The sequence below is a fragment of the Trachurus japonicus genome, chromosome 6 (assembly GCF_045865225.1).
Source record: "Trachurus japonicus isolate A0001 chromosome 6, Traja_1.0".
Taxonomy (NCBI): Eukaryota; Metazoa; Chordata; class Actinopteri; order Carangiformes; family Carangidae; genus Trachurus; species Trachurus japonicus.
The window spans coordinates 27,302,017-27,329,318 of record NC_140912.1 but is presented as its reverse complement, the minus strand read 5'-3'; the positions used below and the strand labels follow the sequence as shown (position 1 = coordinate 27,329,318).

The window sequence follows — 27,302 nt, the reverse complement described above, 5'->3', positions numbered from 1 at the left end:
CACACAAGACAGTCATGCAGCTTGTTCTGTCTCCGTCCTTCAACTCACTTTAACCATAGTAGTCACATTTTACATTACAGTTGGCATTCTTCATCAATTGCTTTTACTTCAGCAGCTGCCTCTTTGTATGAATTGAAGCCAGCAGGCAGCACAGTTCAGATTTGACTTAATGCTTGTCTGTGACACTGGTTTAGCCTGATTTTGCCAGCACTGAAGGCCCAGAGTCACACAGAGGCTAAAAGGAAAGGTTAAAATGGTTAAATGACTAAGCTAATCAGTTAGCCAATAGGAAATTGAAAAGCAACAGGGGGAAAAAGGAAATTGAAATCAAATAGGAAATCCAGTCATTGATTCCCATTTTTAAAGTACCTTTTCAAATTCCATTATTTATTCATTCATAATTGAATAACATCTAAGTATTAATTGGTGGATTATTATAGATAATAGATAGATAATTTATTCCCTTTTGATTTATAATTTCTATTCAGCTAATTAGAAATTATATACACACACCTGTTGTTTTTATAAGGGATCCCATAGTATGGAGGACCAGGTATGTCACAGTAAAGGTAATGGAGTGTTTCCTTTATTTTATATCTTAGTGTATTAAGATGTACATTAAAAATAATGAAGCATTTCCTTTATTTTATACAACAGGGAATACGTCATTACTTTTTACTGTGACATCCCTGGTCCTCCATACTATGGGACCCCAAAACAACAGGGCCTCAATAAAAGCAAAAAGTCAGTGCATCATGTTTCCATAATGTTGTGTTAGTAACTAAAGAACCACTGTAAATCAAGGCCTCTTGTGGTAACTGTGGTGCATCCTCTTTTCTTTTCTTTTTTTTTTCTACTTTTCGGGACTCCCATCCTCTGGTGCTCCTCCCGGGCAGCAGCAGCGCCTCTCCCCCAAACCAACTCATCGAAGCTCGGCATTGTCCTCCTCCTCCTCCGGCCTGCTGCCTGGATCTCCGCGGCCGGCCGGGCCCTCCCACACAGAGGAGGGGCCGGGCTGCTGGCTCGCTCCGCTGCAGCCAAACTCGGTGGAGAAAATGCCTGGAATTCCGTTTCCGCTTTGGGGAGTGGACGGTGATTTTTTTTTTTTTTTTTTCTGGGGGTAACTTCACTTCCCAACTGACTTAGGTTCCCACGTCCACTCGGTCCAGTTTTCATTTGTAACGTTTACAGGTCTGGATTATAACTTAACGTTACGGTAATTAACGTTTTAACGACGATGGCTTCCTCGCCTCAGAAGTCTCCGTCCTCTCCGAAGTCTCCGACGCCTAAATCCCCGTCTTCCCGAAAGAAGGACGACTCTTTCCTGGGAAAACTTGGTGGAACTTTGGCGAGGAGGAAAAAGGCTAAAGAAGGTAAGTTAGCTAGTAGCTACAAAACAACGGTTAACGGCTACCCGTCTAAAAACCATTGGTGTTTTTTTGTTGTTGATTAATGTCGTGTTTTTTTTTTCTTTTCTTGTAAAGATACAGTTACGGAGTTATAACAATATTTTTCACCATTACAGACAACAGTGACCAGATGTGTAGTGTAACTAAAGTACCAACAAACTTCCTAACTAACTTATTTTAGGCTAACGCTACTTATGTTCAGCCGTTAGCCGGTTAAGATTTAAAAATTTGAAATTAACCTCCATTAACGGCAAAGAAACTACATTCTCTGTAACTTGTGGCTGCTTGTGTGAGTGTGTGTGAGTGTTTTCATGGCCGCGGGCTGTGTGTGTGTGTGTGTGTATCCATGTAAGGTATTGAATCAGCTACTACTGTAATATGTGAGGAATGAGGCACCAGTAAACACAGGCCTCCTCCTCCTCCTCCTCCTCCTCCTCACACAGACCCAGGCCTCCTTCCTTTCCTCTCTGCTTTACTCCAATATATTTATATTAATGTTGCTCATCTTTTGGGGGTGGGGGAGTGGGGGCAAAGGATGCAGGGTTGACCCCCCCCCAGAGTGAGGTCAAAGGTCGGGGTCAGGTACAGGTTAGTACCATCCCTGTCTGCAGCTGGAGGGACCGGGCTGGCTCAGTCCAGACTGCATTTTGCCCCTAAAATGTGAGACAGTGCAGGTTACTGTGCGTTCACACCAAAAGCTTCCAAAGCGTCAAAAACGCTCGAGGGTGGGCTTCAGACAAGACAGCTTCCAAAACGGCAAATATTTTCAGCCGCTTTGGTCGCTCGCCAAAGGACAAAAACATTTTTAAAAAAGGGAGCCGAAGGACCTCTCTATCCTGACAGGTTGCCACCGAACCGCGTCATAGCTAATTACCCTAAAGTTAAAGCAGAAGCAGTGGCGTAAATATCGACGGTGCAACCGGTGCAGCTGCACCGGGGCCCAGGCGCCGTCAGGGGCCCATGAAGGAAGAGAGAGAGAGAGAAAAAACAGCTGTCCAGTATTGCGACAGGCCCCTGTTTTTGTGAATGGCATAGCTCGACGCGGGTCGGTATAAGGTAATGCTGAGTGGCTAGTGTGGGAGGAGGAAATGATAATTTATCCAATCACCTTGATACCTGTCAGTCATGATGAGTCGCGGTTTGAGCCCAGCTCAGGGCAGGCTGGTGTTGATATGGAGCTGCTGTCCGTGGTGCTTAAGCGCTGGTTTGCAGGGTGAGTTTGTGGCCAGTCACCTGTAACTGGGGTTGCCACGAGAACTGTTACCTCTACATGCTGACACGCAAAAAATACGCCAGTACCTGCATTTTTTCTCGGCGGACCGTGTCGATCCCTGTCGGGACTGACGCGGACAGAATACGCACGTGAGTCTGAGCAGCGCGAGGTCTCGGTGCGGCTGCAGTCGAGCTCGCGGTCCGTGTAGTATGTGAATGCAGCCGGACCTCGAGCCTTCTGCTCAGTGTGCGCCACAAGTTTGAGCTCATGTAAACATGACAACGTGCCACACGTCTTTCTCCCGTCAGTTGTCATGATGGAAACATGACGCTCTGACAGTGGTGCGGCGTTTGGATCATAACACGTCCATGGTTTGGACCAGAGAAAAAACAAACGTGTGTAAATGTAATACATGGGCTGCAAAATGAAACAATGTGTCATTTTTGCACCAGTTTGTGTGAAAACCCTATGGTGACAATAGCAGTTCTCTCAAGTGGCTGTGTGTGTGTCCGTGTGTGTGTGTGTGTGTGTGTGTGCGCGTGCGTGCGTGCGCGCTTGTGTTTAGGGCAGCAGCAGGTATAGGGCACAAAAAAAATATTTGCACCGGGGCCCATCACCATGATGTTACGCCACTGAGCAGAAGTAAGCGATCCGGTCGTTTTGGCTAACTTCTTGTCAGCCGATGGAGTTAGCAGTCCCCGCCCTCGTCCCTACGTCACCACATTCACGCGCATCCCTTGGCTGCACACACAGAGAGGACCGCCCCTTTATGCCGTTCTCTCTCCCCATTGGATAAAGGTTGCAGGATACAAGGAAAGTTTTCTCCTCGGCTTACAGCAGAGCAGAGTGTCTGACAGACCCGTGTTTCAGACCAAACACTCAATGTAAGTGATTGCCGTCGGAAGATATAACTATTTAAGACTTATTAACACAAACATCCCGCTTACTTCTGCTTTAACCATGGCTCAACTTCTCGTCGGGTGACGCTTTAGACGCTTTAGATGCTTTGGAAGCACGGTGACGCCAGTTGACGGTTTGGTCGCTCAGTGTCGCCTGGCTCTCATTGAAAATGAATTGACTTCCGGCGTTTTGACACTTTGGAAGCTTTTGGTGTGTGAACGCACAGTTAGTGTTGTAGTACTCGAGACTACAACATTGAGACCACATTTTCAAGGTCTTGGTCTTGTCTCGAAATCGACTACATTTTTACTCGGTCTTGTCTCAAACAAGGTTGAGCTCTGCTGGACTCAGGATTTTTTCTCAAGACCAGTAATAAAGACCACAGCTGCAGTGACATATTTTTTTAATTGCAAATGTCTCTCTGTCACTTTGGTTTATGTGATGTAATTCAATAACTTTCCAGCGATACTTCACCCAAAATCTATAATTCACCAATTGTCTATTCATCGTCATGCCAAGGAAGGGTTCGGAGAACTTTCAGAGTCATCAAAACGCTTCTGGAGTTCCAGGGGGGGGGGGGGTCCGGCCGGCAACGGGTTTTCATAAACATATAATGGTGGCGGATAGAGTTTGCTTTTGAATCGTCCAAAACACACACTATGAAACATCCAGATACCTCCATACTGCTCGTCTGTACTGACCCAAGTGTCCTGAAGCTGCAACATGAAAAAGTTGTTTGGAAAAAAATAATGTGATCTCTGTTTTTAGCCTTGTTGTAGCAGTACCTCGATGGCGGTAATGGAACTTGTGGAAGGGATATCAAATGCAATAGACAATAAGGAATACACAATAGGTGTCTTTATTGATTTAAAAAAGGCATTTGATACTATTGACCACCGAATATTAATGAATAAATTAGAGAGATATGGCATCAGGGGGATTGTTTATAAGTGGATGGAGAGTTATTTGGAGGACAGATATCAGTATGTGCAATTAAATCATGTAAAATCTAAATACTTGAAGGTCACCTGTGGGGTTCCCCAAGGGTCCGTTTTGGGCCCTAAATTATTTTTGTTATATGTTAATGATATTTGCAATGTCTCCGATTTATTGAAATGTGTTTTATTTGCTGATGACACCACTCTCTACTGCTCTGGTAAAAATCTTGAACAGCTTCTGAGTATAGTTGAAAATGAATTGAACAAACTTAAAGACTGGTTTGATTTGAATAAGTTATCATTGAATCTAAATAAAACAAAGTTTATAATTTTTGGTACCAAACAAATTAAAACTCAGGTTAAAATTATAGTAAATAGTATTGAAATAGAAAGAGTGTATGAAAACAAATTTCTGGGTGTTACAATTGACGACAAACTGTGTTGGAAGCCACATATAAACAATGTGATAACCAAAATGTCAAAAATCATCGCAATATTTTATAAAACAAGAAATTATCTCAACCAAAAGTCATTATACACACTCTACTGTTCGCTGTTACTTCCATATATGACCTATTGTGCCGAGATATGGGGTAATGCGTACAAAACTAACACTCAACCTATCTTCAAATTACAGAAGAAAGCTATAAGAATTATAAATCATTTAAATATTACAGAGTCAACAAACGCTTATTTTGTACAGTCAAAGACTCTTAAATTTTACGACTTAGTTAATTTCAAAATGGCTCTAATTATGTTTAAAGTGCATAACCATATGTTTTGTTGCAGTACTCAGAGGCTGTTTGAAACTCGAGAGAGTCGTTATGAATTGAGAGGATTAGGTGTCTATAAAAGACCAAAAATACGAACTAATATAAAACAGCGTTGTGTTTCCGTCAGAGGTGTCAATTTGTGGAACAGTTATGATGAGGAATTAAGAATGTGTAGCTCGATTTCTATTTTCAAGAAAATGTTTAAATCCAAGGTACTTAAAGAATATATAGATTTGTTATGAGCGCCAAATGCTTGTTTGATTTAAACTCTAATGTAAAAGTTGCCTTGTTGAAATAGTTTCTGGATTGATTGTTGTTTTTTTGTTTTTGTTTTTTCTCTCTCTTTACCTCTTTTTTTGTTTTGGTAAAAAGGGTAGGCATAATAAGCCTAGGCTTCAGCCTACACCTTTTCGATCAGCACCCCTCATCACATGTACAGTAAGCACTTGTGTACATTTAGTAAATTTTACCTGTGGAGAAGGGGGGGGGGGGGGGGGTAAAATGCTGATCGAATAAACTGAACTGAACTGAACAGTAGCTCCCAGTGGCTTTGTTGTGTTTGTGCGCATGTGCGAGATTTGCTGCGAGATGTTTGTTTGTCGTTGTAAACCATTGGATGTCTGTCTAAACACGGAAGAACATCTCACAGCAAATTTCGCAAGGGGAGCTACTACAACAACAAGGCTAAAAACAGAGATCAAATAAATTTTTTTCCAAACAACTTTTTCATGTCATGGTTTTATCGCCCAGCCTGATGTGCAAATAAATTTTTCATCTACATGCACATCTGCATCCAGTAAATTCGCTTTTCTTTTTTTTTTCTTTTTTTTTCTTTTTAACAATGGTGAAACGTGGAAAGGGCGACTCAAAGGATTTGTAGTCTGTCATTACAGGTGTCAGGCCGATGTGTGTGAGGATCATGAATGAAAAGGAAATGTGAATATTTGCTTTGAAAGTCGATTTATGGTGTGCGTCCCCTTAAATTTTCCTTTTGCGTTCCTACAGTTTTAAGTTAGGGAGCAACTGTGCACTCTTCACCTCCCCGTCCTTCGTTATGTTAACAAATCTGAGGTGAATACTTCAGCAGCCTCTTTTTTTTATTTTTAATGCCTCCAATTGTATTTATAGTCGTGCAGGGTCGCTTTGGAAATAATTAGACTTCAGTGTGTTTGACATTCACTGTTAAAGGCCAGGTTTTATCACAGAATGAGAAAGGTCTCTTGCAATTGGATGATTGCTTTAGTGTCATTCAGGACACTGTTGCACAGCTGAGCCCCCCATTTTATGTCGTCTTTGTCCACAGCATGCAATCGCATTACATCCTCCATACCACACCAGCTCGCACATACACACACACACCACATGTACACACTGATCACTGCCTTGTGTGTGTGTGTCTGTAGGTAGTGTGTCTCTGCACTGTGTTATGCATGATTTGATGGAAAAACATTGGGACGGTCGCCCTTGTGTTGATCATTGATTAAATTTGAGTCCTTGTGAGATCCATGGCGGTCACTGTAGTAGTAATGGACGAAGGAGAGATGTGCACATCGTGTTTGAGCAGCAGCAGCAGTAACGAGCGAGGTGAAAGGAGAAGAAAAAGAGCGTAAAAAGGATGAGAAAGGGGGAAAAGAGAGCAATAGGATGGAGATGAGAGGGGAGGAGAAGGTCAGGAGGTTTTACAGCATTAGCGAGGGCTGTGCGTTGGATGCAGATGGACGCACACTAGTAGAGCACATAAAACCGGAGAGGTAATACATATATAATCCTGTATTGTCAGTGGAAATAGAGCAAAATATTAGACTTTTATACAGGAGTCAGGTTGGTTTTATATCTGGAGGAGGATGAGCTGCAGGGGACAGAGCTGGTGCTGCCAGCCAGGAGAGGATGCATGAATCTGGGGGACGGAGACTGACAGACATGGGCTGTGGAGCGCTCTGCCCTCCAGGTAGGAGACAGGAAATCTTATCGTACACGTGTCGCTGAAGGATGCATCCGTTTGACGTGGGTATTTTATTGTTACCCCTTTTTATTTAAGCAAGTGCATGGATGGGTATTCTCGTTTTATGACACCGTACCAGAGGGGAGGAGGGGGGGCGATGGATGCATGTGATTCATGTTCTGTCTTTATATGACAACAAATCAAACCCAAACATATACGGTACACACAGTCTCTACTGCTGAATCTACTCACCATACTTCCTCCTGCTGGGTTTTCACATATTTGGCTCGTCAATAAATAGCACAAGTGATATTACAGTAACAGGAGGTTGTGTTAATTGGTATGGTGTTAGTGTAGAACAGATGTATTGCCATGCGGGTCTGTGAACTGACTGACAGTTGCTATAAAAGGTTTTTTTTATTTTCACTCCCCATGAACATTAAACCTTTTGTTCAGCTTTATCTCTCCTGTTTTTACTTTCATTTTTAAACACATGTTCATCGTCCTATTGATGATATTTACACGTGGAATATGGAAACTCACATTGAACAGAAGTCGTGGGACTGATTAGCAGTTGAGCCCCAAACAAAGAAGTATCTTCTATTCAGAAATAAAGTGAGCAAATCGATTACATAATGCTAGTTACTCAACAACAGTGTGAATCTAAAGTTTACAGAAGCCAATGTAAGCGAATAGTCATCCCAGACCAAATAAGGCTGTATAACCCAGCCTGAGTGTGATGGAGTGGTGTGTTTTGTTGTCCATGAATGCATAGTTTCCTCTCTTATAAAGGGTCATATAGGTCACGTTAACCCAGCCCTAATAAACATGGCGGCCCGCGACACCAACATCTCTCTGAATCTCTTGGATAGAGTATCGATAGTGCTGCGATGTTACACAAACATCCATTCATACTTAAAAGGACAATTCCAGGCAAATTCAACCTGGGGCTCTAGTTTCCTAATATTTTAGGTCCAAAAGAATAAATCTGAAAAATTTCTTTTTAATGTCTCCTGTGATGCAGTAGTTCTGTCTGTCCCCGCATCGCCACAGAAGCATATAATGGGAGTGGACGGATCTTAGGCTGTTTACATCCAACAAAACCGCTTTTTTTCCCCTGGCACAGACAACGTCAGATGGCTTCAAACATACACCGGGGTTTGTTTACTTCAGCTGTAAGAGTCTCGCGTGAGTCAACTGGACGGTTCAGTATGTTTACAGGTAGAATAAACAATATCCAGACTTACTCTTACTGCTACGAAGACATTGTGGCTCTGAGTTGATATTGCTTTGTTGATAATTTGTTGATTCCTCTTCCCAAACCCAAGTAAAAAGAAAGTGACGGTTGCTGATAAACATATTGAAGCGTGCATGGGTGCAATGAAGTTTGAGGTTCCACTGATTAACAAAAATATATTTATTTTTGATCTTAAAGGTGTACAGAAATGGCCGTTTGTCCCGTTTGTCGCGCCGAGTTGTCACGAGCTGCAACACGAGTTTACCCGAGTAAGGAAAATGAATTTGATTGGTCGTTATCGAGCGGGCGGGATATTCAAAGTTTGGGGCGAGCCCGAGCTCCGTGTGTGTGTGCGTGTCTCAGATGTTTGAATGACGGATTACAGATCCAATATCAGTGGCTAGTGAATCGTGTACAGGCTGACGTATAATCCGTGCGCCTGCATTATCCAATACGAAAAAAAAAAACTACACTAAAATACACACTTTCATCACGGATTTACTCAAAAATAGAATTTTGCACAAAGTTTGGCCTACATCGTCTGATAGATGAGTTATTACACTAATTTTATGACCCAGAGTGGGCTCAAATTCAATTTTCTTTTCTGTACACCTTTAAACTAAACAAAATCAAACTTCTTAGTAAAACAACAAACCAACGTCTATTTCAAGGCACAACACGACACACGCATTGTTTTATTTTGGTAAGCTTCTGGGCAGGACTTAAGCTGCAGAAAGAAAGAAAGAAATCTCTCAGTTGATTTTCATAAGTCTTATTGGTGAATAACAATGTCTCCTGCGTTATAACTGTATACTCAGTTTTATACCGTATATCGTTGTGCAGTTTTTAGAGTCAGAGGAGTTGTCATGTGTAGTGACTAATTTCGTATCCATTGTATCCTGGAGACTTGAGCGCCGGGGCGTGTGTGTGTGTGTGTGTGTGGGAGGTAATTTACAGAATGAAAAGAGTGTGTGTGGTTTGTATGTGTAACTCTGTATTCTCATACACCCCTGTGTTATGTGAAACGTGAGTGTGTGTTCATGTGGACATGCTGCACTTGTGGATGGTGTTGATTAAAAGGATGTTGTTCCAGTGAAGGCAGAGAAATGCACAGGATGTTCACTCCATGATCCCAACAACACACACACACACGTGTACACAGTCTGACACGTACACACACACACACACACACACACACACAGATCAGCAGTCATCAAATATCTGACACTCTGTGAGAAGAAATGCATGCTGGGCCTCTGTCGAACCCGCTGAGAACCAGGAAGCAACACCATTCGCTGTTTGTGCGACCTCAAGTGGGTCTCTGTCTGTGGACGGTCTGATAAAAGTTGTTGCTGGAATCAGGGGAACATTTAAGGATCCAGTATTGCCTTCCTGATTGATTGATTGATTGATTGATTGATTGGCTTTTTTTAAAGGACAATTCCAGGCGAATTCAACTCAGGGCTGTATTTTCATATCATTTTAGGTCTAAAAGAATGAATCTGAAGATTTTCAGTTTAATCGCTCCTGTTTTGCGGTAGCTGCGTCTGTCCCTGCATCGCCACGGCAGCAATGAATGGGAGTGGATGTAAGTTCCGCTGTTTAGGCTGTTTACAGCCCTCAAAGCCGCAATTTTTTTCCACAGACAGCATCAGATGGCTACTCAAACATGCACCGAGAAGTTTATTTACTTCAAGCAAGCCGACATGTTTGTAAAAGTCGATCTAATTCAAAGTCTCCCGGAGTCTCGCGCGAGCCCGAAGTTGCAGTGCTGGTGTATTCAGGCGCAGTAGGAGCTACCGCTTGTGTCATAAACACAGGAATATCAACTCTTTACTTGCTTGAAGTGTACATTTTTTTCCACAGACAGCGTCAGATGGCTACTCAAAAATGCGCCGATAAGTTTTTTTTACTTGAAGCAAGTAAAGAGTTGATAATCCTGTGTTTATGACACAAACGGTAGCTTTTCCCACTGCACCTGAACACACCGAGCACGGCAACTGGGTCTCGCGCGAGACTCCGGGAGACTTTGAATTAGATCTAGTTTTACAAACATGTCGGCTTGCTTGAAGTAAATAAACTTCTCGGTGCATGTTTGAGTAGCCATCTGATGCTGTCTGTGGAAAAAAATTGCGGCTTTGAGGGCTGGAAACAGCCTAAACAGCGGAACTTACATCCACTCCCATTCATTGCTGCCGTGGCGATGCACGGACAGACGCAACTACCGCAAAACAGGAGCGATTAAACTGAAAATCTTCAGATTCATTCTTTTAGACCTAAAATGATATGAAAATACACCCCTGAGTTGAATTCGCCTGGAATTGTCCTTTAAATGGCCTTGTCCTGGTTTAACTTGGTCCTACCTTTACATCACCCATCAACTGCTCAAGTTTTATCATCCTACACTGAAAAGCTTTAGATTTTGGTCGAACAAAATGAGCCACATGAAATTATGATGGCTGTTTTTCTATTATTCCACCCTCAGTTCATTAAATGATGTTGTATCAATGATGATGATCTAAATGACTGAAATTATGTTTCTTTCTCACAGTGTCCGAGCTTCAGGAGGAGGGAATAAATGCCATCAACCTTCCTCTCAGCCCCTCCCACTATGAGCTCGACCCTGAGGACACAATGCTTGGTAAGCCACCACACACACTCACAGTCCATATTACACACAAAAATACAGGCTATGAGTTATCTTAGTTATTGATAGTTTGAACCTTTTTTAAAAAAAAAATAGTTTTATTGATGGTAATTACCCATTGTTTTAATCTTAATCACTCATCCAGTAATAATCATGGCTTTAAAATTAAACTGATGTCCTTATCATCCAAAGTCACCCTTGTCCATTTAAACACGCAATAGAAACTTAATACCTTGTACAATACTGGTTTTGGTCCAAACAAAAGTGCATCAGAAAAGCCAGTAGACTGTACCTTTATAATACACCTATATATACCTACCTCCAATTTGCGTTTAAGCTTCTTTTAAATGGATTTGGGCAACTTTGAATATAGGAATTTTCATAATAAATTCTAAAGACAAAAATGCTGAATGCCGAGTTGGTAACACAAAAAATTCAACTTCACAGATTAAAAAATGTCACTAAGGTCACTTTTTAAAGCCAGTGACAAAAGTTTATTTCAGTTAAAAGAGGATTTAAAACTCATCCAGGGTTGAGCATTGGCAGTCAGTGAATTAAACAGTCTTTTCTGCATTAAACTAAAAACATGCAACAAAATATTTATGCAGTGAGGTCTACTTGGTGTAGATTTGCCAACTGGCAGTTTCCACAGCAGAGCCAGTGGTCGGTGCCAGTAAGTCAGGTGAGGAGTCGCTGCAGTGGAGCTGCATAGATCTTAATGCTTTCAAACAGGAGAGGACATGGGAGCGTCTCCCAGCTCTGGCTTTTGGCAGCATCGTCCGCTCTGTCGCTACATCCACTGAGCTAATCCGACAAGTGTAGTTTTGCCAACAACAGTCAACAAACCAAACGTGCAGGGGAACAACAAACACTTTTCAGTTTTTATGTTCTGTCATATGAGCCAAGACGTTGTTAGACCGTGTTCGATCATGAAGACGGGAAAGGGCTAATAAACAGAAACAAATGGAGCGCTCATCTGGACGTCCTGTGGGAGTTGTGTTACCTGTATAGCACCGCATGGTTACATCATGGAAAATGTGTGTATATGAGTTTGTGACATGTGTTGCCTTTTAAGCTACTTTAATGCTCTTTTAAATTGCCCCCTGGGGACAAATAAGGTGTTTTTGAATTTGAATTGAATTGAAGTAAATCAATAAAGTCAGAACTGAATAACATTAGAAAAAAAAGCAAAAAACAAAACAATTTCAGCTGTGCACGTCACAAATCTAGTGTCCAAGACGCCAAGATGTCAACAGTGAAAAGGCAAAGCTCCTGTGAATCAGTCAATGCAGTCGCAGCAGATCCATCCAATCGATCACACCACTACTACCTAATTAACATATATAGACACAGAGGTAGAAATACATATATTGATGCATTTCCTCAATAATCATGAAAAAAAAAATTAAAAAGTGAATATAAAAAAGGAGGCATGAATTTTTTATATATTATTAATACATTACAGAAACCCTACAGTCGTCACCATGAGCAGCTCTTTAACAATAATACATCAACAGTGGCTCTTGAAATTCTGTCGGCCTAATTGAGTTGCTTACTGTGTAGAAAATGACTACAGTGCACCAGTTAGTCGTGTCACCGTGGAGCCGTTTTTCTTTATGAAGATGTTCATGCTGTTTTTTTGTTTTTTGTTTTTTTTGTGCTTTAACATTTATCCTGTTTCCACTCGTCCATTAGAGGAGAATGAAGTTCGCACCATGGTGGACCCCAACTCCAAGAACGACCGCAAACTGCAGGAGCTCATGAAGGTAAAACTAAACTATCAGTGTTAGATACCAGAGTTACATATCGCTGTATTTTGTAATAACCAGCAGCAGAGGGTGTAATTAAGTAAAGATTAAAAAAAACAAAACACACACACAGTAATTAATGTTACAGAGTCATCTCCCTTTAGATTTTGATCACAGCTCATCACACTGAATCTGAGGTGGTGGTGTGATGCTGTGACATCAAGCCTCAGTTCATTTGCAATACGGAGCAAAAGAAAACCTCCAAAGTGTTTTGTATATACAACATTTCTCCAAATGTTCCTTCAAGGGCAACATGGTATAAAGCTTTGTACATGAAGCTCATAAGAAGAGATGGTGCATCACATTTCACAGTGTGAGTCATGTGTCTGTTATTGTCCCACTCAGGTGTTGATCGACTGGATAAACGACGTCCTGGTGGGAGAGAGGATCATCGTGAAGGATCTGGCTGAAGATCTGTACGATGGACAGGTGCTGCAGAAACTGTTTGGTGAGGAACTGAACCTGTGAACCTAAAAAAACAAATAATGTTATTGTATGATTACACTACATCGTAAAAACATAATGAAAAAGATGCTGCTGCCATGCAAGGGAAACACTAAACCATTTCTCCCTCCAGTTAGCTCGTCCTACTTAATTGAGACTCTTATTTTGAAAGTAAATATTAATGACCAGACAGCTGTGGAATATGTCTAATAATATGTGTTTGTTTTGTGTGTGAGGTATGATGGGAACAAGACTTAACCCAGTTAACTCTTGAACTAAAAGTTTTTAATGCCCACTGATATTAATTAGTGTGTCTTCATCTGTGTTTCAGAAAAGCTGGAGGGTGAGAAGCTGAACGTGGCCGAGGTGACCCAGTCGGAGATCGCCCAGAAGCAGAAGCTGCAGACGGTTTTAGAGCGAATCAACGACTCGCTCAAACTCTCCACCAGGAACATCCGCTGGAACGTGGACTGTAAGAAACATCTTCTCATACGTCGCTCTGTGATCTGCACTCGTCACATAATGAGATGAAACAGCAAACTGCACACAGTTGATCCTCACATTACTTAGATTTGTTGAAATTGAAATTTGGAGATCTTTTAAGACGATGAACCTTCTGGCCCTCAGTCACTTAAAAGACTCGGTGAAACACAATATTCTGTTGAGTGACGCTTTTAGAGACAAGACGAGACACAACTGATCCCTGTGGGATGAACGAGCGCCTGCAGCCGCGAGACTAATTAACAGAAAAGGGGAAATAAATACAGAAGATAAAACTATATAAACAAACACTGAATCATAGGGATTATTATTAGCTTCAGATCTCTTTTGTGTTGCATGTGCAGAAAGAAAAAAAAAAAGCATAATATTTGTACTTTTGTCATGTATCATTGATAGCAGATGCTTATTACAGGTTTTCAAGCAGCGAGTGTCTCACTGTGATCTGATCCTCTAAACGCCCCACAGGCTCGCTGAGCGTCCAGATAGTCGTCCTCCACACTGATCGTCAGTGTTGTGCACGTAGTGGCAGGATATTGGATGTGTGATTTTTTTTTTTTTCTCAACGTGTGCTATAAGCATTTTGGTTTCCCGGTGTTTGTTGTTGGACATCCTCCAAGCCACAGCTCAGGATACACTTTGGTATATTTGTACAAAGCAGAGATAAAAGAATATACCTCATAATCTGCAGGCAACACAACACTTTATTTTCTTTGTTGCTTTATTTCTGTGATTATTATTTAGATGCTGCCTGTGTATTGTTACAGTAAAGAAAAAAAACTCTACCAACTTGTACAGGAAGCATTGTGGGCAGCGAGTCTCTGTGACGCCTGGAATCCACTGGCCTATTTATATTTTCTTATGATAACATGAATATTTACACAGCTAACAGACAGGTCTTGAACAAAGTTCATTTTCTCCTGATGTGTCCGTCGTTTTATTGTCAAAATGTTCAGAAGAGACATGGCTTGTGAAAAATGACTCCAATATTTACTTTGGTGACTATGGGGCGAGAGAATCGACCATAATTTCACGTTCACTTCTCCCATTGGAATCAATACTGTAGACTCAAGACCGCCGCTTGTCTCCTAAAGGGGGCAGGGCCGTGGAAAAACCCACGTGACATGTATACAGGAAGCTGACTCGTCATGAGGCGTCTTGGTTTCTAAACTGTCTTTGCCGTTGCTGACGTTCCTGCAAAGCATTTTGGGTAGGCGCCACTGCCACTGGTTGCGATTCAACTTTATGCAAATGAATCTGTCAGACGCTAGGACGCTATCCAATGGAGAGCAAGATGGAGAACAGTTCGGGGGAAGACCGTCGGTGTTTTATGGTGTTTATCCACTTTTCTTGCCTCTTCAGTAATTAGTTAGTTTAGTTTATATAATTACAAGTACTTAAAGTGAATAGTTATGCACCTTTTGGTCATTGCATAAAAATAAAAGTACAAGAATGTAAAATAAATACGCCCATCTGTGTTCCCAACTACTGAAACATCCGTTTTAGAAGAGCCGCCGCGTCCGGCAAGAAATCTCTGCGACATCTCGCCAGTGGATTGAAGGCTTGAGAGCTGATATCAGCAGCAGCACTGGTCCAATCAAGTGCGGGGAACAGTTTGTTCATATTTCTAGTACTGAACAGTCTCCTCAGTGCTCACTCACTCACAGCTGCTGTAAATCACCGGGAGAAACATGTCTGTCGGTTTCTACCTGCTCAACCTTGTCGCACAAAAGCTCGGCCGCTTTCATATGGAGTTCAGTGTGATGATAGATCAACGTTGAGTAGACATGAGAAGGTGAAGGTCAGTGTAAACTTGCTGAACCCTCTCATCCGGGTTCACATCAAACTCTAGAAAAATACCAGAACAAAAGATCGGTTCGATTATTTTTGACCAGCTCTCCTTAAGCCGTCATCCAGAGCCAGTGTGGATTAATAGAAATCTGTGGCCATGATCACTGCTGATCAGAGTTCAGTATTTCTCTCCACATAGAATACGCTTTATTCTGTGACAGCTTTGTAATGTGTATTTACTAGGAGTGCACCAATACCACTTTTTTCCAAAACAAGTAGTGTATGAGTACTCACATATACCGATACTGAGTACTTATGCCATTACACATAATAATTACTAACTAAATAACTTTGAATTTTTTTTTCCACAGATATCATCAGCGTTATTTGAACAACATTCCTCAGTAATGTTTTTCTTGTACATGAGTGACTGTCACAAGTTTCACTGCAGTACAAACACAAATTTAACAACATTGTCATAGCCTGCTGACATTCAACATTAGTGCTTTTATAAACATGGCACTGCCACACATACTGTCTGAAATTTAACAAAACAAAAGCGAACTCCTTATATTCTGCGTCGTGCTGAGATTTCAAAGGTTTAATCAAAGAGGAACTATGCAAGTCCGGTCGCTTTTCCGCTGTTTTGCTATAGCTGTCGGCCTGGCCATGTGCATTTGTTTACAACGATTTGTTTACACACATACGATGTTGCAACGTTTATATTTGTGTACTTAACCGTCATGAACAAAAGATTACGGGTTACGCAGTGCGTTTGTGTCGCGGTGCGCAGAGACGAGATATTGGTGGTATTTTTATGAGTACGAGTACTCATGCCCTGTATCGGACCGATACCCGATACCGGTATTAGTATCGGTGCATCCCTAGTATTTACTGTAACTGACTCGCATCTTGCATTTACTGAATTGTTATTTTGCAGACAGAAGAGTTAGTGATTTACCTGCGTCAGACTGGCCGAGTTTAGCTTCGGTGTTGGCAGAAATGTCGGCCAGATAAGTGTCATTACAGTACAAAAATATAAAATATCAGAGTGAAACCAACACTTTGAGTGTGAAAAAACCTGTTTTTATGTCTTGTAAGTTGAGATGTGTGCATCACACAGGCAGTGTTTCCTCTCCAACCTCAACGTGAGCTTCAAAATGAAATGACAACCAAGACTTTCTGCCACCACCACTGCACACATGTGACGCATCCAACGTGTTCCTGAGATATACCGCTACTATAAGGCAGGAGGAAACACATGTGAGGTCTGAGGTGAAAGCTACAGGGCAGTTTCACTGAGACACGGAGAGAAAAAGCTTTAAGATGAGGAACAGCATTGATTTCTTTCATGAGAGTGGATGACTACAGAAAGGCCATATCAAATAAATACAAACCAAATAATGTGACGTTCTTGAATGCAGCTCCGCCAGAGGTTTTTTTGTCCATGAAAAGCTATTTTATGTGTGAGATTTCTTCAAAAATGCTAAAAGAGCACAGTGAATAACCTGGAATGTGATTGATTTTGATGTCCATTTATTTGAGGAGCTTTCATTTAATCAATTCACTTTTGTTTCCCCACCGACTTTCATCCCCCCTCCATTCAGACAGCGTAGAAAAACAACTCATTCCTTGTTGTGTACATAACGTGTGTGAATCCTCTTCTTCTGCACCGAGGATCAAACAGGTTTTATGAAGGTCGGGCCGTACGCTTTGCACGCTGTCATTCGCCATCGCCACGGTGCATAATCAAAGGCTTGCTTTAGACACTTAATTGATCCTGATTGTTTAGTGTATCCAACAGTAAATCCTGTTTTGTGCGCTTGACTAAAGACGCGTCGCTGAGTGCTGAGTCTGAATGCACACACGATTTAAAGCAATTTCTTTTTGTAATTGCACTCTGTAACAACTTTTTTGGCATCTTGTGTTTTCGTATTTACCATTAAAGGTTTCCTGACCTTGTCTCATAAAACTTTTAATTCTAAATTCCAGGACAGATGGAAAGATAATAGAAAATATGTAGTTTGTTATTTAGCAATCTAAAAGCCTGGAGTGAGGTATTTACTTCTTTAAAAAAAAAGATATGAAACACAGAAATTAGAAAAATGCTGAGAGTGAATAACATGTCTACACATTAAAAACAGATGAAAGCAACTTTTCTTTTTGTTTGTTCAGAAAATGTTGGAGACATTTAAGGTTTTATTGTCGGATAAATCAGTAGCACAAGACGTCAATAACACTGCACAATGAGCCTGCGAGACAAAGGTTAAAGAGGTAATAAAGAAAATAGATTTAAATATCAGAAACTATGAGACAATAAAGTGAAAGGCCGGAGTTGCATTATTTATTAATTGTTCCATTTCTAATAGTTTATTTATTCATATTTTACTGGTTATTGACACTTTTCTGTCTCCGTCTTCTTTTCCTCCACGCCAGCCGTTCACGCCAAGAGTATAGTCGCCATCCTGCACCTGCTGGTGGCGCTGTCGCAACACTTCAGAGCACCAATCAGATTGCCCGACCACGTCTCCATCCAAGTGGTCGTCGTCCAGGTGCGTGTGACGACGTCTCTGATGGTTTTTTTTTTGGTTTTTATTGTGAATCTTGGTTTTATAACTTCATCTTTGACTATTTTTTTCTTTCTCTTCATCCATCACCAGCTGAGACATATCGACTCACTCAGTTACATACTTATCGTCCTTCTCTATGTGTTTCAGAAAAGAGAGGGCATCCTTCAGTCCAGACAAATTCAGGAGGAAATCACAGGCAACACAGAGTGAGTACTGACTGTCCCCTCGGCCCTCTGACTCATTCTTACCCCACGAGATGTAAAGCTAATGGACGTTACTGCTGATGAAAATAATAGACAGAAGACTGACTTTAGAGTTGTCGCCTCTTGATCATGGGCCCGCTTGCGAAAGTCAATGATCATGTCTTTAGTTTCGCTTACTTCTGCTTTAATCGAGCTATGCTCAAAATTCGATTTTGGCGTCAAGTCGGACTTCTGTCCTCGTCTCAATTTACATGCAACTGAGAAAATCGAATAACTGACGGGGTCCACCCCTTAAAATGGTTCTATCCTCTCTGTTGCTACGACACATATTAGTATAGAGGATGAACCAGAGAGGAGAAAGCACACATCCTTGCGGGGAGCCAGTGGAGGAAGAAGAAACCTGATCGGAGAGAACTCCATTCACTGTCCTATTTGTTAAAAAGGATGTTTTTTTTTTCGCATTTCTGATTTTTAAGCACATGTTTGTTTGGATCTTTTTGAAGTTTTTGTTCTGTAAAATTAAAAAAAAACTCCCAAAATCTTCTCTCCTCTATAAAACTGTGCTTCGTGTAGTCGGCGCCATGGCAAACAGGCAGCCATTGTATTTCAAGAAGAGATGTGATGGCACCCTCAGCTGAAGAATTAGACAATTTAAATCACACACACACACACAGACACACACACACACACTCACTCACTCTCTCTGACACACACACCTCTTCTTCTCCTTTGTGGCTGTGAGGCTGTCCTGCAGCCTGACAGCAGCAACGAGGGAGATAACAGCAGGCCAGCACACACAAGCACACACATTTTGTCATGGTAGATAGATACACCATTAATAACACACACACACACACACACACACACACACACACACACACACAGAGGCTCAGATACACTCACATGGTCACAGTGAAAATACGGTTATTACCACCAGGACCATTGCCCAGACTTGCCTGCCTTTGCCATCGCAGATTACACCATGAATGTGTGTGTGAGTGTTTCTCTTTGTGTGTGTGTGTGTGTGTGTGTGTGTGCGCGCCATTTCTTGCTGGCCTGCCCACTGCGATATCGCTTCCTCTGGGACACACACACTGCAGCGTCCTCTAAACTCCCCCTCCCAAAAAAAACCATCCACCTGACCCGGTCCAAACGCTAACGCTGTAATAACAGAGGCTCCTTCCATTCCCATAGAAAACCACCAACACGCACCGTCAGGCACGTCTTCATTCATTGTATTAATACCCAGCAGTGTGTGTTGTGTTGTGTTGTGTTGTGTTGTGTGTGTTGGGGGGATTACTGCATTGTGCTATAGTATGTGGTCATTGTGAGCGTCCCCCACTGATGATACCCAGGTTATTTGAATACCCGCGGTGTTACCTGTGTTTACTGTTAATCAAATTACACCCTCGCTGCGTTGTTGTATTGTCATTCATTTCTCATAACATAATCCCTCCATTCTCTACATTCCTCTGTGATTGACTTGGACTGACACACTCGTCTGTTATTTATGTCTCTTGTTTTCTATGAATAATCTACTGTGAAATTGTCAATGAGGAGAAAATGGCCTCTGAGTTGATGACGAGTCCCGTCTCCTCTGTTTTGACTAATTTCTCATTTCTCTCCTTCTTCTTTTCAAAGGGCTTTCTCTGGCAGACATGGTATGTTCCCTTTTCTTTCTTTTTTTTAATGCTTCTGTTTTGAGGAATTTTTTCACATTTCCTTCCTTGTCCCATCTTTTCTCATTTTTTCCCACCGATCACTGATCCGTTTGGTTTATTCTCCACAGAGCGCGACGCGTTCGACACCCTGTTTGACCACGCTCCAGACAAGCTGAATGTTGTCAAAAAGGTACTGGAGCTTTGCAGCAGCACGACAAATCTATCAGCCACTTCTGGCACCTTACAAACACAACTATATGAATAAAATGTTCTCTTTTTGTCATAAAACTTCCAGAAATCCTGGAAAATAAAGTGTGTCCAAGCAAGTGTGTCCGTCGGTAGAATTTTGTGATATGAGACATAGAAGAATACATAATATTTCATTGAAAACAATTACATATGGAAGAAATTAATTGACTAAACTTATGTATCTGTCACAACAATTACGAAGGAGTATTAGGGCCAGGCCCCCAACCCCCCCCCCCAAAAAGAAAATCCGGCACAAGAAAAAAAAAAAAAAAATATATATATATATATATATATATGTGTGTGTATATATATATATATGTATATATATATAAATAAAAAAATATATAAATAAGTCAGGCAAAAAAAAAAAAAAAAAAATCGGGGAAAAAAAATCTGGCATCAGAAGAAAAAAAAATCTGGGGAAAAAAAAACAGTCTCTTCAACGTCCTTATGAGCCACCGTGTTTATGAGCCAAAAGAGACAGAATTTCCTTATTACTGAAGCAGATTCTAAAGTACAGCTTAATCAAGGCATCTGTAGAGGCAGCCATGGCCACCGACTATAGTAGTTTGATATATTCTGAATTTATTTTAAAAAATTAAAAAAAAAATCCAGCACAAGAAAAAAAAAAAAAAGTGCCAGATTTCTTCTTTTTGGACAAACATTATTTGTGTATTAGTGTGTGTAAGGTGTGTGTATCTTTGTGTAAGTGTACATTACCTGTTGTGTTTGAGAGTCACCAGCTTCTGTGTTTCTGTTTTCATTGTTTTCTCAGACATTGATCACATTTGTGAACAAACACCTGAACAAGCTCAACCTGGAGGTGTCTGAGCTGGACACACAGGTACGACACACACACACACACACACACACACACACACACACACACACACACACAGAGCTGTACATGGTCAGAGTTGGTGTGTTGACCTGAGTGTGTTGCCGTGTGTCAGTTTGCAGATGGTGTGTACCTGGTGCTGCTGATGGGGCTGCTGGAAGGATACTTTGTGCCGCTCTACAACTTTTTCCTCACGCCAGAAAACTTTGACCAAAAGGTAAAAGTCTGATTATTTTATACTTTTTATTTTTTACTTTTTTATACTTAAGGTTTAAAGGGACAAAATCAGATGTGATCTCTAGTGATGCCCCATTGTCACTGAAATCGTGATTTGGTAGATGAGAACTAATACCTCTAATCACTGATCACCTGTGGTTAAAGCTTTGGTTTGTGTGTCTGTGTGTGTGAGACTGAATGAATGAATGAATGAATGGATGAACACCGTCTATGATGGATTTGAATTCACTCATAGATGATCATATCAGCAGCAAAACAAAGGTACAAAGGTGTCAATAGAAGCTTAAAACTTCACCACTGCTGCATATAGAGCAGGTACAGAGCTTCGTTTTTTTGTTTTTCTTTCTGGGCAGCACGGTGGTGCAGTGGTTAGCACTGTGGCCTCACAGCAAGGGGGTTCTGGGTTCGAACCCGCCAGCCGGCCAAAGACCAAAGACATGCAGGTTAGGTTAATTGTACTCTCTAAATTGCCCATAGGTGTGATGTTAGCCCTGCAATAGACTGCCGACTTGTCCAGGGTGTACCCCGCCTCTCGCCCGAAGTCAGCTGAGATCCAGCTCACCTGTGACCCTAGTGCAGGATAAGCGGTATAGAAGATGAATGAATGAATGCCTTTTTTTCTCTTTTTAAAAAATGTGCTAAAGAATGACCATGTGGCTGTGACGTAGTTGCTGAATCGTTAGGGCTAATGCCACATACGACGTAGCCCGTCTCTACTCTCCTCTGTCTACACCTACACCGTCTAAAATTATAAAATGAGATGAGAAATTAGATGAAAGTGCCAGAATCGTAACTCCTTTTACACATTCAGCACTTCCAGACCAGCTGCAGTTTCTACTGTCTTCATCTAAAGTAAACACCTTCAAATTAAAGTTGAAAGTCGCCATTGCAGTTGCAGCAACTGAGATGACGAGCTGTAGTTTTCAGGAGCTCCACCACATTAGTGCATTTTGCTCTTTTCTTTTCTTCGAGGTCCGTGTGAAACAGGACAGCGGCTCGTCTCTGGTCTTGACCTACAGTTGAAGACACACACTCCTAAATCAATACTCGCCCATTTCTGAGGAGCCGCGGCCTCATGCTCTTACGCAGCCAGGACTCTCTCTCTCTCTCTCTCTCTCTCTCTCTCTCTCCTCTCAATAGCCTGATAAATGCCATCCGTTCTCCCCAGAGCCCATTCAGTGCGGAGCCATCTCTCCTCTCCATTGGCCTCTGTCGTTGTCGTGCGCTATTCTGAACAGGCAATCTGCGGAGACACCACAGTAGCCTTTTGTTTGGGTCTTGGCCAGCAGCCGCTGCCAAGCTGCAGAAGAGCAGAATGGGCATCACTGCTACAATGTACACAACTACACACACACACACACATAATATACACACGCACACACACATACAGAGACTCCTGGCCCGGAAGAACAGGCACCAGCCCCACAGCATCTGTAATCTCCTATTGCACAGGGAAACGCTGAAGTGGCTTAGGGGCTCAGCTCTATTACTCTGTGTGTGTGTGAGAGAGAAAGTGTGTGTGTGTGAGAGAGAGAGAGAGAGAGAGAGAGAAAGAGTGTGTGTGTGTGTGTGTGTGTGTGTGTTCAAGGGCCTGGAGGCCTATCGATGATACACCAGGGGCCGGCTGTGAAAAGAAAAGTAGCATGAGGCATCAAGAAATCACTCCTGCCTCTGCTCGGTACATCTCTACTTAAGGCTCATTCTTCTTCCTCTTCTCCTTCTTCTTGTTCTTCTTCTTCCTGTCTTGTTTGACTCTATTAGACGGCTGAGGTCATGCTTATCACACAATAAGCCCTTGTTGGGCAAAGCTTTTAGTACTTCACAGCGGGGCGAGCACACACACGCGCACAGATACAATGGGCTGAGTACCGCACAAAAAAAAGAAAGAAAGAAAAAGTCTTTCAGTGATTTCGCCCTCTTGTTTTTTTCCTCCACAGAGACGGAGAAACAAGACTTGATGGTCCATGTATTTGGAAAAGCCAGTCACTGCATTTTCACATCATTATCAGTTTCTCAGAAAATCCACCACATAATATGTCACTTTATTCCACCTGCATTAAAGGGATAGTCCAACATTTTTGGCAAATTGGCCCATTGCCATAATCCCTATAGTTTTAGCAGTAGGTTCGTTACCTTTAATTGTCTGTGTTAGCTATTTTTAGAGCCGCGAGAGGCTAATGGGATTTCTTGGTTTCCCTCATCAAACTCATCAAATACACAATCCAACAACTCCAAAACGCTCTGGTGGACAAGTTGTGACCTGCACATTCACCACGCTATGAGATAATAACAGAACATTACCAGACAGAGTTGTTTTAGAGGTAAATTCATGCAAAACCGCTGATACGCGTTCCCGACAGGGGCAGTTTTTCAGCAAGCAGTCTCTGTATTTCCCTCTTAAACAACTCTGTCTGGTAACGTTCTGTTATTATCTCATAGCGTGGTGAATGTGCAGGTCACAACTTGTCCTCCAGAGCGTTTTGGAGTTGTTGGATTGTGTATTTGATGAGTTTGATGAGGGAAACCAAGAAATCCCATGAGCCTCCGTAGCGTAGCTCTGAGCAGCTCGCGGCTCTGCTCCGCCGTTCTAAAAATAGCTTGCACCGACAATTAAAGATAATGACTATAGGGATTATGGCATTGGGCCAATTTGCCAAAATGTTGAACTATCCCTTTAAATACAGTAACATCATCATAAACACTCCTCTTCAGTCCTCTCTGTCCGTTCAGCTCTACATTCAGTCACATTGTTGTGTGAGTGTCACTTCCTTGGAGTCGGGAGGTTTCTGAGTGACACCGGTGACATGAGTCGGTTGATGAATGAAGCCGCAGCGTGTTTGTGCAGCTGCTGGAGGCTTATGGTCTTACAGCACAGAGCCGTGTTGTGTTTGTCCAACACAGGAAGCTGCGGTAACACGACTGAATCAACCTGCACTGGACTGTGGGATTAAGCAACCAGTTCTCTATGGGCTCTTATCAACTAAAATGTGTGTGTGGTGGTGGTGTGTGGTGTGTGTGGTTTGTGTTTGCCCACGTGTCTGTATGTGTGAAGTTCAGGCTGCGAGTGTCCTAACTGACTCGTCCCTCTCTGTCCAGGTCCACAACGTGTCCTTCTCCTTTGAGCTGATGCAGGACGGAGGTCTGGAGAGACCAAAGCCCCGACCGGAGGGTGAGACACATTTAACACGTTTACACTTTGTACTGTAGTTTGTTAGTGAGTAGTGATGGACAGTGACGTGAACAGTGTTCAGTCATCTGTTCTCACTGGGAAACTAAAATATACAAAGCAAAGAATAATTTACTCCCGAACAATATTCAAAAAATGTTTAAGGAAAGAGAGGGGAGATAATGAGGGGAAACTTAACTTAAAACAACCAAGTATAAATACTACATTATAAATGTGTATCGCTGTGGAATAGCCTGCCAGAGGATCTCAAATTAAAACATAGTATGATATAGAAAGCGATTAACAGGATTGATCATTTGGGATTTGACTGAAACTTAATTGCTGTTCCTTTATTTTGGCTTTATCTGTTGACTAAAAGATTTCTGCTACTATCTGTTACACTGAAACAATAAAGAGCTCTAAAGGTTTAACTGAAGAATTAAAGGGTAGGCACGAGGCAGGCACCTGCACCTTTTTGATCTATGTAACATTTATGAATTAAGTTTGAATTAATGGATGCATTACTGAATGTTTTTTGATTGTTTGATGCCTGGCTGTAGCAATTTGTGCACAAGATCGAATAAACTACAACTTTTTTTTTTAATGCATAATTTTATTTGAGAAAATGAACAGTAATCTCAAATGTTCAACAAACATAATTTTTCTCATTTTCTCCTATAATAAATAAAAGACTCACTGGGAGGCTTGACATGTCAGTTTCCAATCCACTGATCCTCATCTCCATTACAGCAAATAAACAGCTTTAATTACATGTATCATTATAACAAAAGGAGGAAGAGGAAGAAGTAAATGATGGATAAAGACAGATGAGCCGGAGATGGAGATGTATGTGATGTAGACTGAGGAAGAATCAGGAATAATTGAATAAATATATATTAGAGAGTGTGTGAAGATTGTTAACAATTTAGAGCCATGAGGAGAAGAGATGGATGGACGAGTGACACAGAAAGGAGGGGAGATAAAATAATAATGGTGATAAATGTTTTTCACTGTCACGATTTTCTTTCCTCTTTTATTTATTTTTATTTGACGTCTTTATCATGATTATTGATAGTATTTCCTTCTTTTCTAGTTTTATCTATTCATTGGTATCCACTGTGAATTTTTCTTACCTGACCAAAAGTGTTGAGTTTGTAACAACAATACAGACAAATTGAATTGATGTGATGTGATGCTGTGATTTGTGAATAAAAAGAGAAATTAAAAACAAAGTAAAAAGGTTAATTTGTTAGCTGAAGAGAAGCAGGACTTCCCTCTTCGTTTATGATACAAACTCTAACTCTTGTTTAATTTTTTTCTTCTCTTTTTTCAGACATCGTGAACTGTGACCTCAAATCGACACTACGCGTCCTCTACAACCTCTTCACCAGGTACAGAAACGTAGACTGAGCTTCACGGGGGGTAGAGAGAGATAGAGAGAGAGAGAAACACTTTTTACCATGGACCACGAGCTTAAAATGAATAATACTGTAAGTTTTTCCTTTTGATTTGTTGTAGAAATCCGTTTTTATCTGAATGCATGCGTCACGTTTTGTATCCGTTGAACAATGAACCACATAAATCTGTTTGTGTTTTTTTTTAATTCCTGCAAAGACATTAAGCTTTGTATTGTAAACATGGCTCTGCTCTCCAGTCCTGCAGACACCTATGAACTAAAGAGGCCTACATTAAAGTCATGTAGTTAACTCTATGATAATTTTTGTCACCATTTAACACTAAGGAGAGATTTTAGATGAACAACTTGTATCTTTTTAGTTCAGAGACAAAATTGTTTACCTGTATTTATTTTCCATTTTCATACTTTTGTTTAATGTCGTTCATAAGTGCCTCTATTTGAACATGTGATCACCGTCAGCAGTCACAGTCTTAACGCTCCTCCAGATTGACCTTTTACGTGGAGGATATTGAAATTTATAAATATATAAATATTTGACCAAAGTTCTGTCGCTGTAGGACGTTAGAAAGGCTTTACCGCAGACCACTTGTCTTTTTATATTTTAATGTGTATCTTATTTTTTAAATAAAGATACATTAGCATTGTATAATCACTGCTGTTTGTGCCATAACACATGATATACTATGTATATATAAATATATATATATATATACATCATATTTTTAGTACTCCCTCCTCGCTGAATGACAAATGAATATTTTTAATGTTTTTGGACAACAAATTGTACGTTGTGTTGTAGTTTCAATGCGCACTCACTTCTTCTTCAGAGGATAAACACACTCTATCATGTATCTATTTATGTTTTAATGCATTACATTCAATAAACTGTTCAGTCCCTGAATGTGGCTGCATTTTTTTTTCTGCCTCTCAAAGGAAGAGGAATCTGTTTTTTTTTACTTTTTATTCCAACAAAACAAAATTTCAGGTCAGATTGGTTCCGGTTTTTCCGACACAAAACACAAGTGAGATTTTATTTATTTTATTTTTTTGTCAGAGTGAGACGCTGAGTGAAAGCTTTCTGATTTGGACGATGACCCCAGCACAAATAGATCGGACAGTTACCAAATGGATGAAAATGTTTGTTTGTTGGTTCGTTTTTTTCCCTCACACATTCCACAATAGCTTCTGAAAAGGTGAAGGTGGAGTGTGTGTTCATGTGTGGTTGTGTGTACACATTTTTAGTTTGACGCCATCGTTTGATGGTTAAGACTTGTATCTAGTTGTGATAGTTAATGGGTTTAGATCAGAGGTCACCAACCCACTTTCACAGTAGAACAACAATAGAAAAACTAATCTGTACA

The 27,302-nt window shown here is 41.1% G+C and overlaps 1 protein-coding gene across 1 annotated transcript; it reads left to right on the top strand.

Moving 5' to 3' along the window:
- Window positions 1–947: 947 nt before the first annotated feature.
- On the top strand, window positions 948–26,842 carry parvaa (parvin, alpha a). Its single transcript, XM_085780080.1, has 13 exons — window positions 948–1,373; window positions 10,964–11,053; window positions 12,755–12,825; window positions 13,213–13,315; window positions 13,643–13,783; window positions 18,037–18,152; window positions 18,318–18,376; window positions 20,015–20,034; window positions 20,163–20,224; window positions 21,059–21,127; window positions 21,237–21,338; window positions 24,455–24,527; window positions 25,858–26,842. Exons 1-13 carry the CDS (start codon window positions 1,238–1,240, stop codon window positions 25,932–25,934), a joined length of 1,119 nt encoding a protein of 372 aa, XP_085636206.1. The 5' UTR covers window positions 948–1,237; the 3' UTR covers window positions 25,935–26,842.
- Window positions 26,843–27,302: the final 460 nt, after the last annotated feature.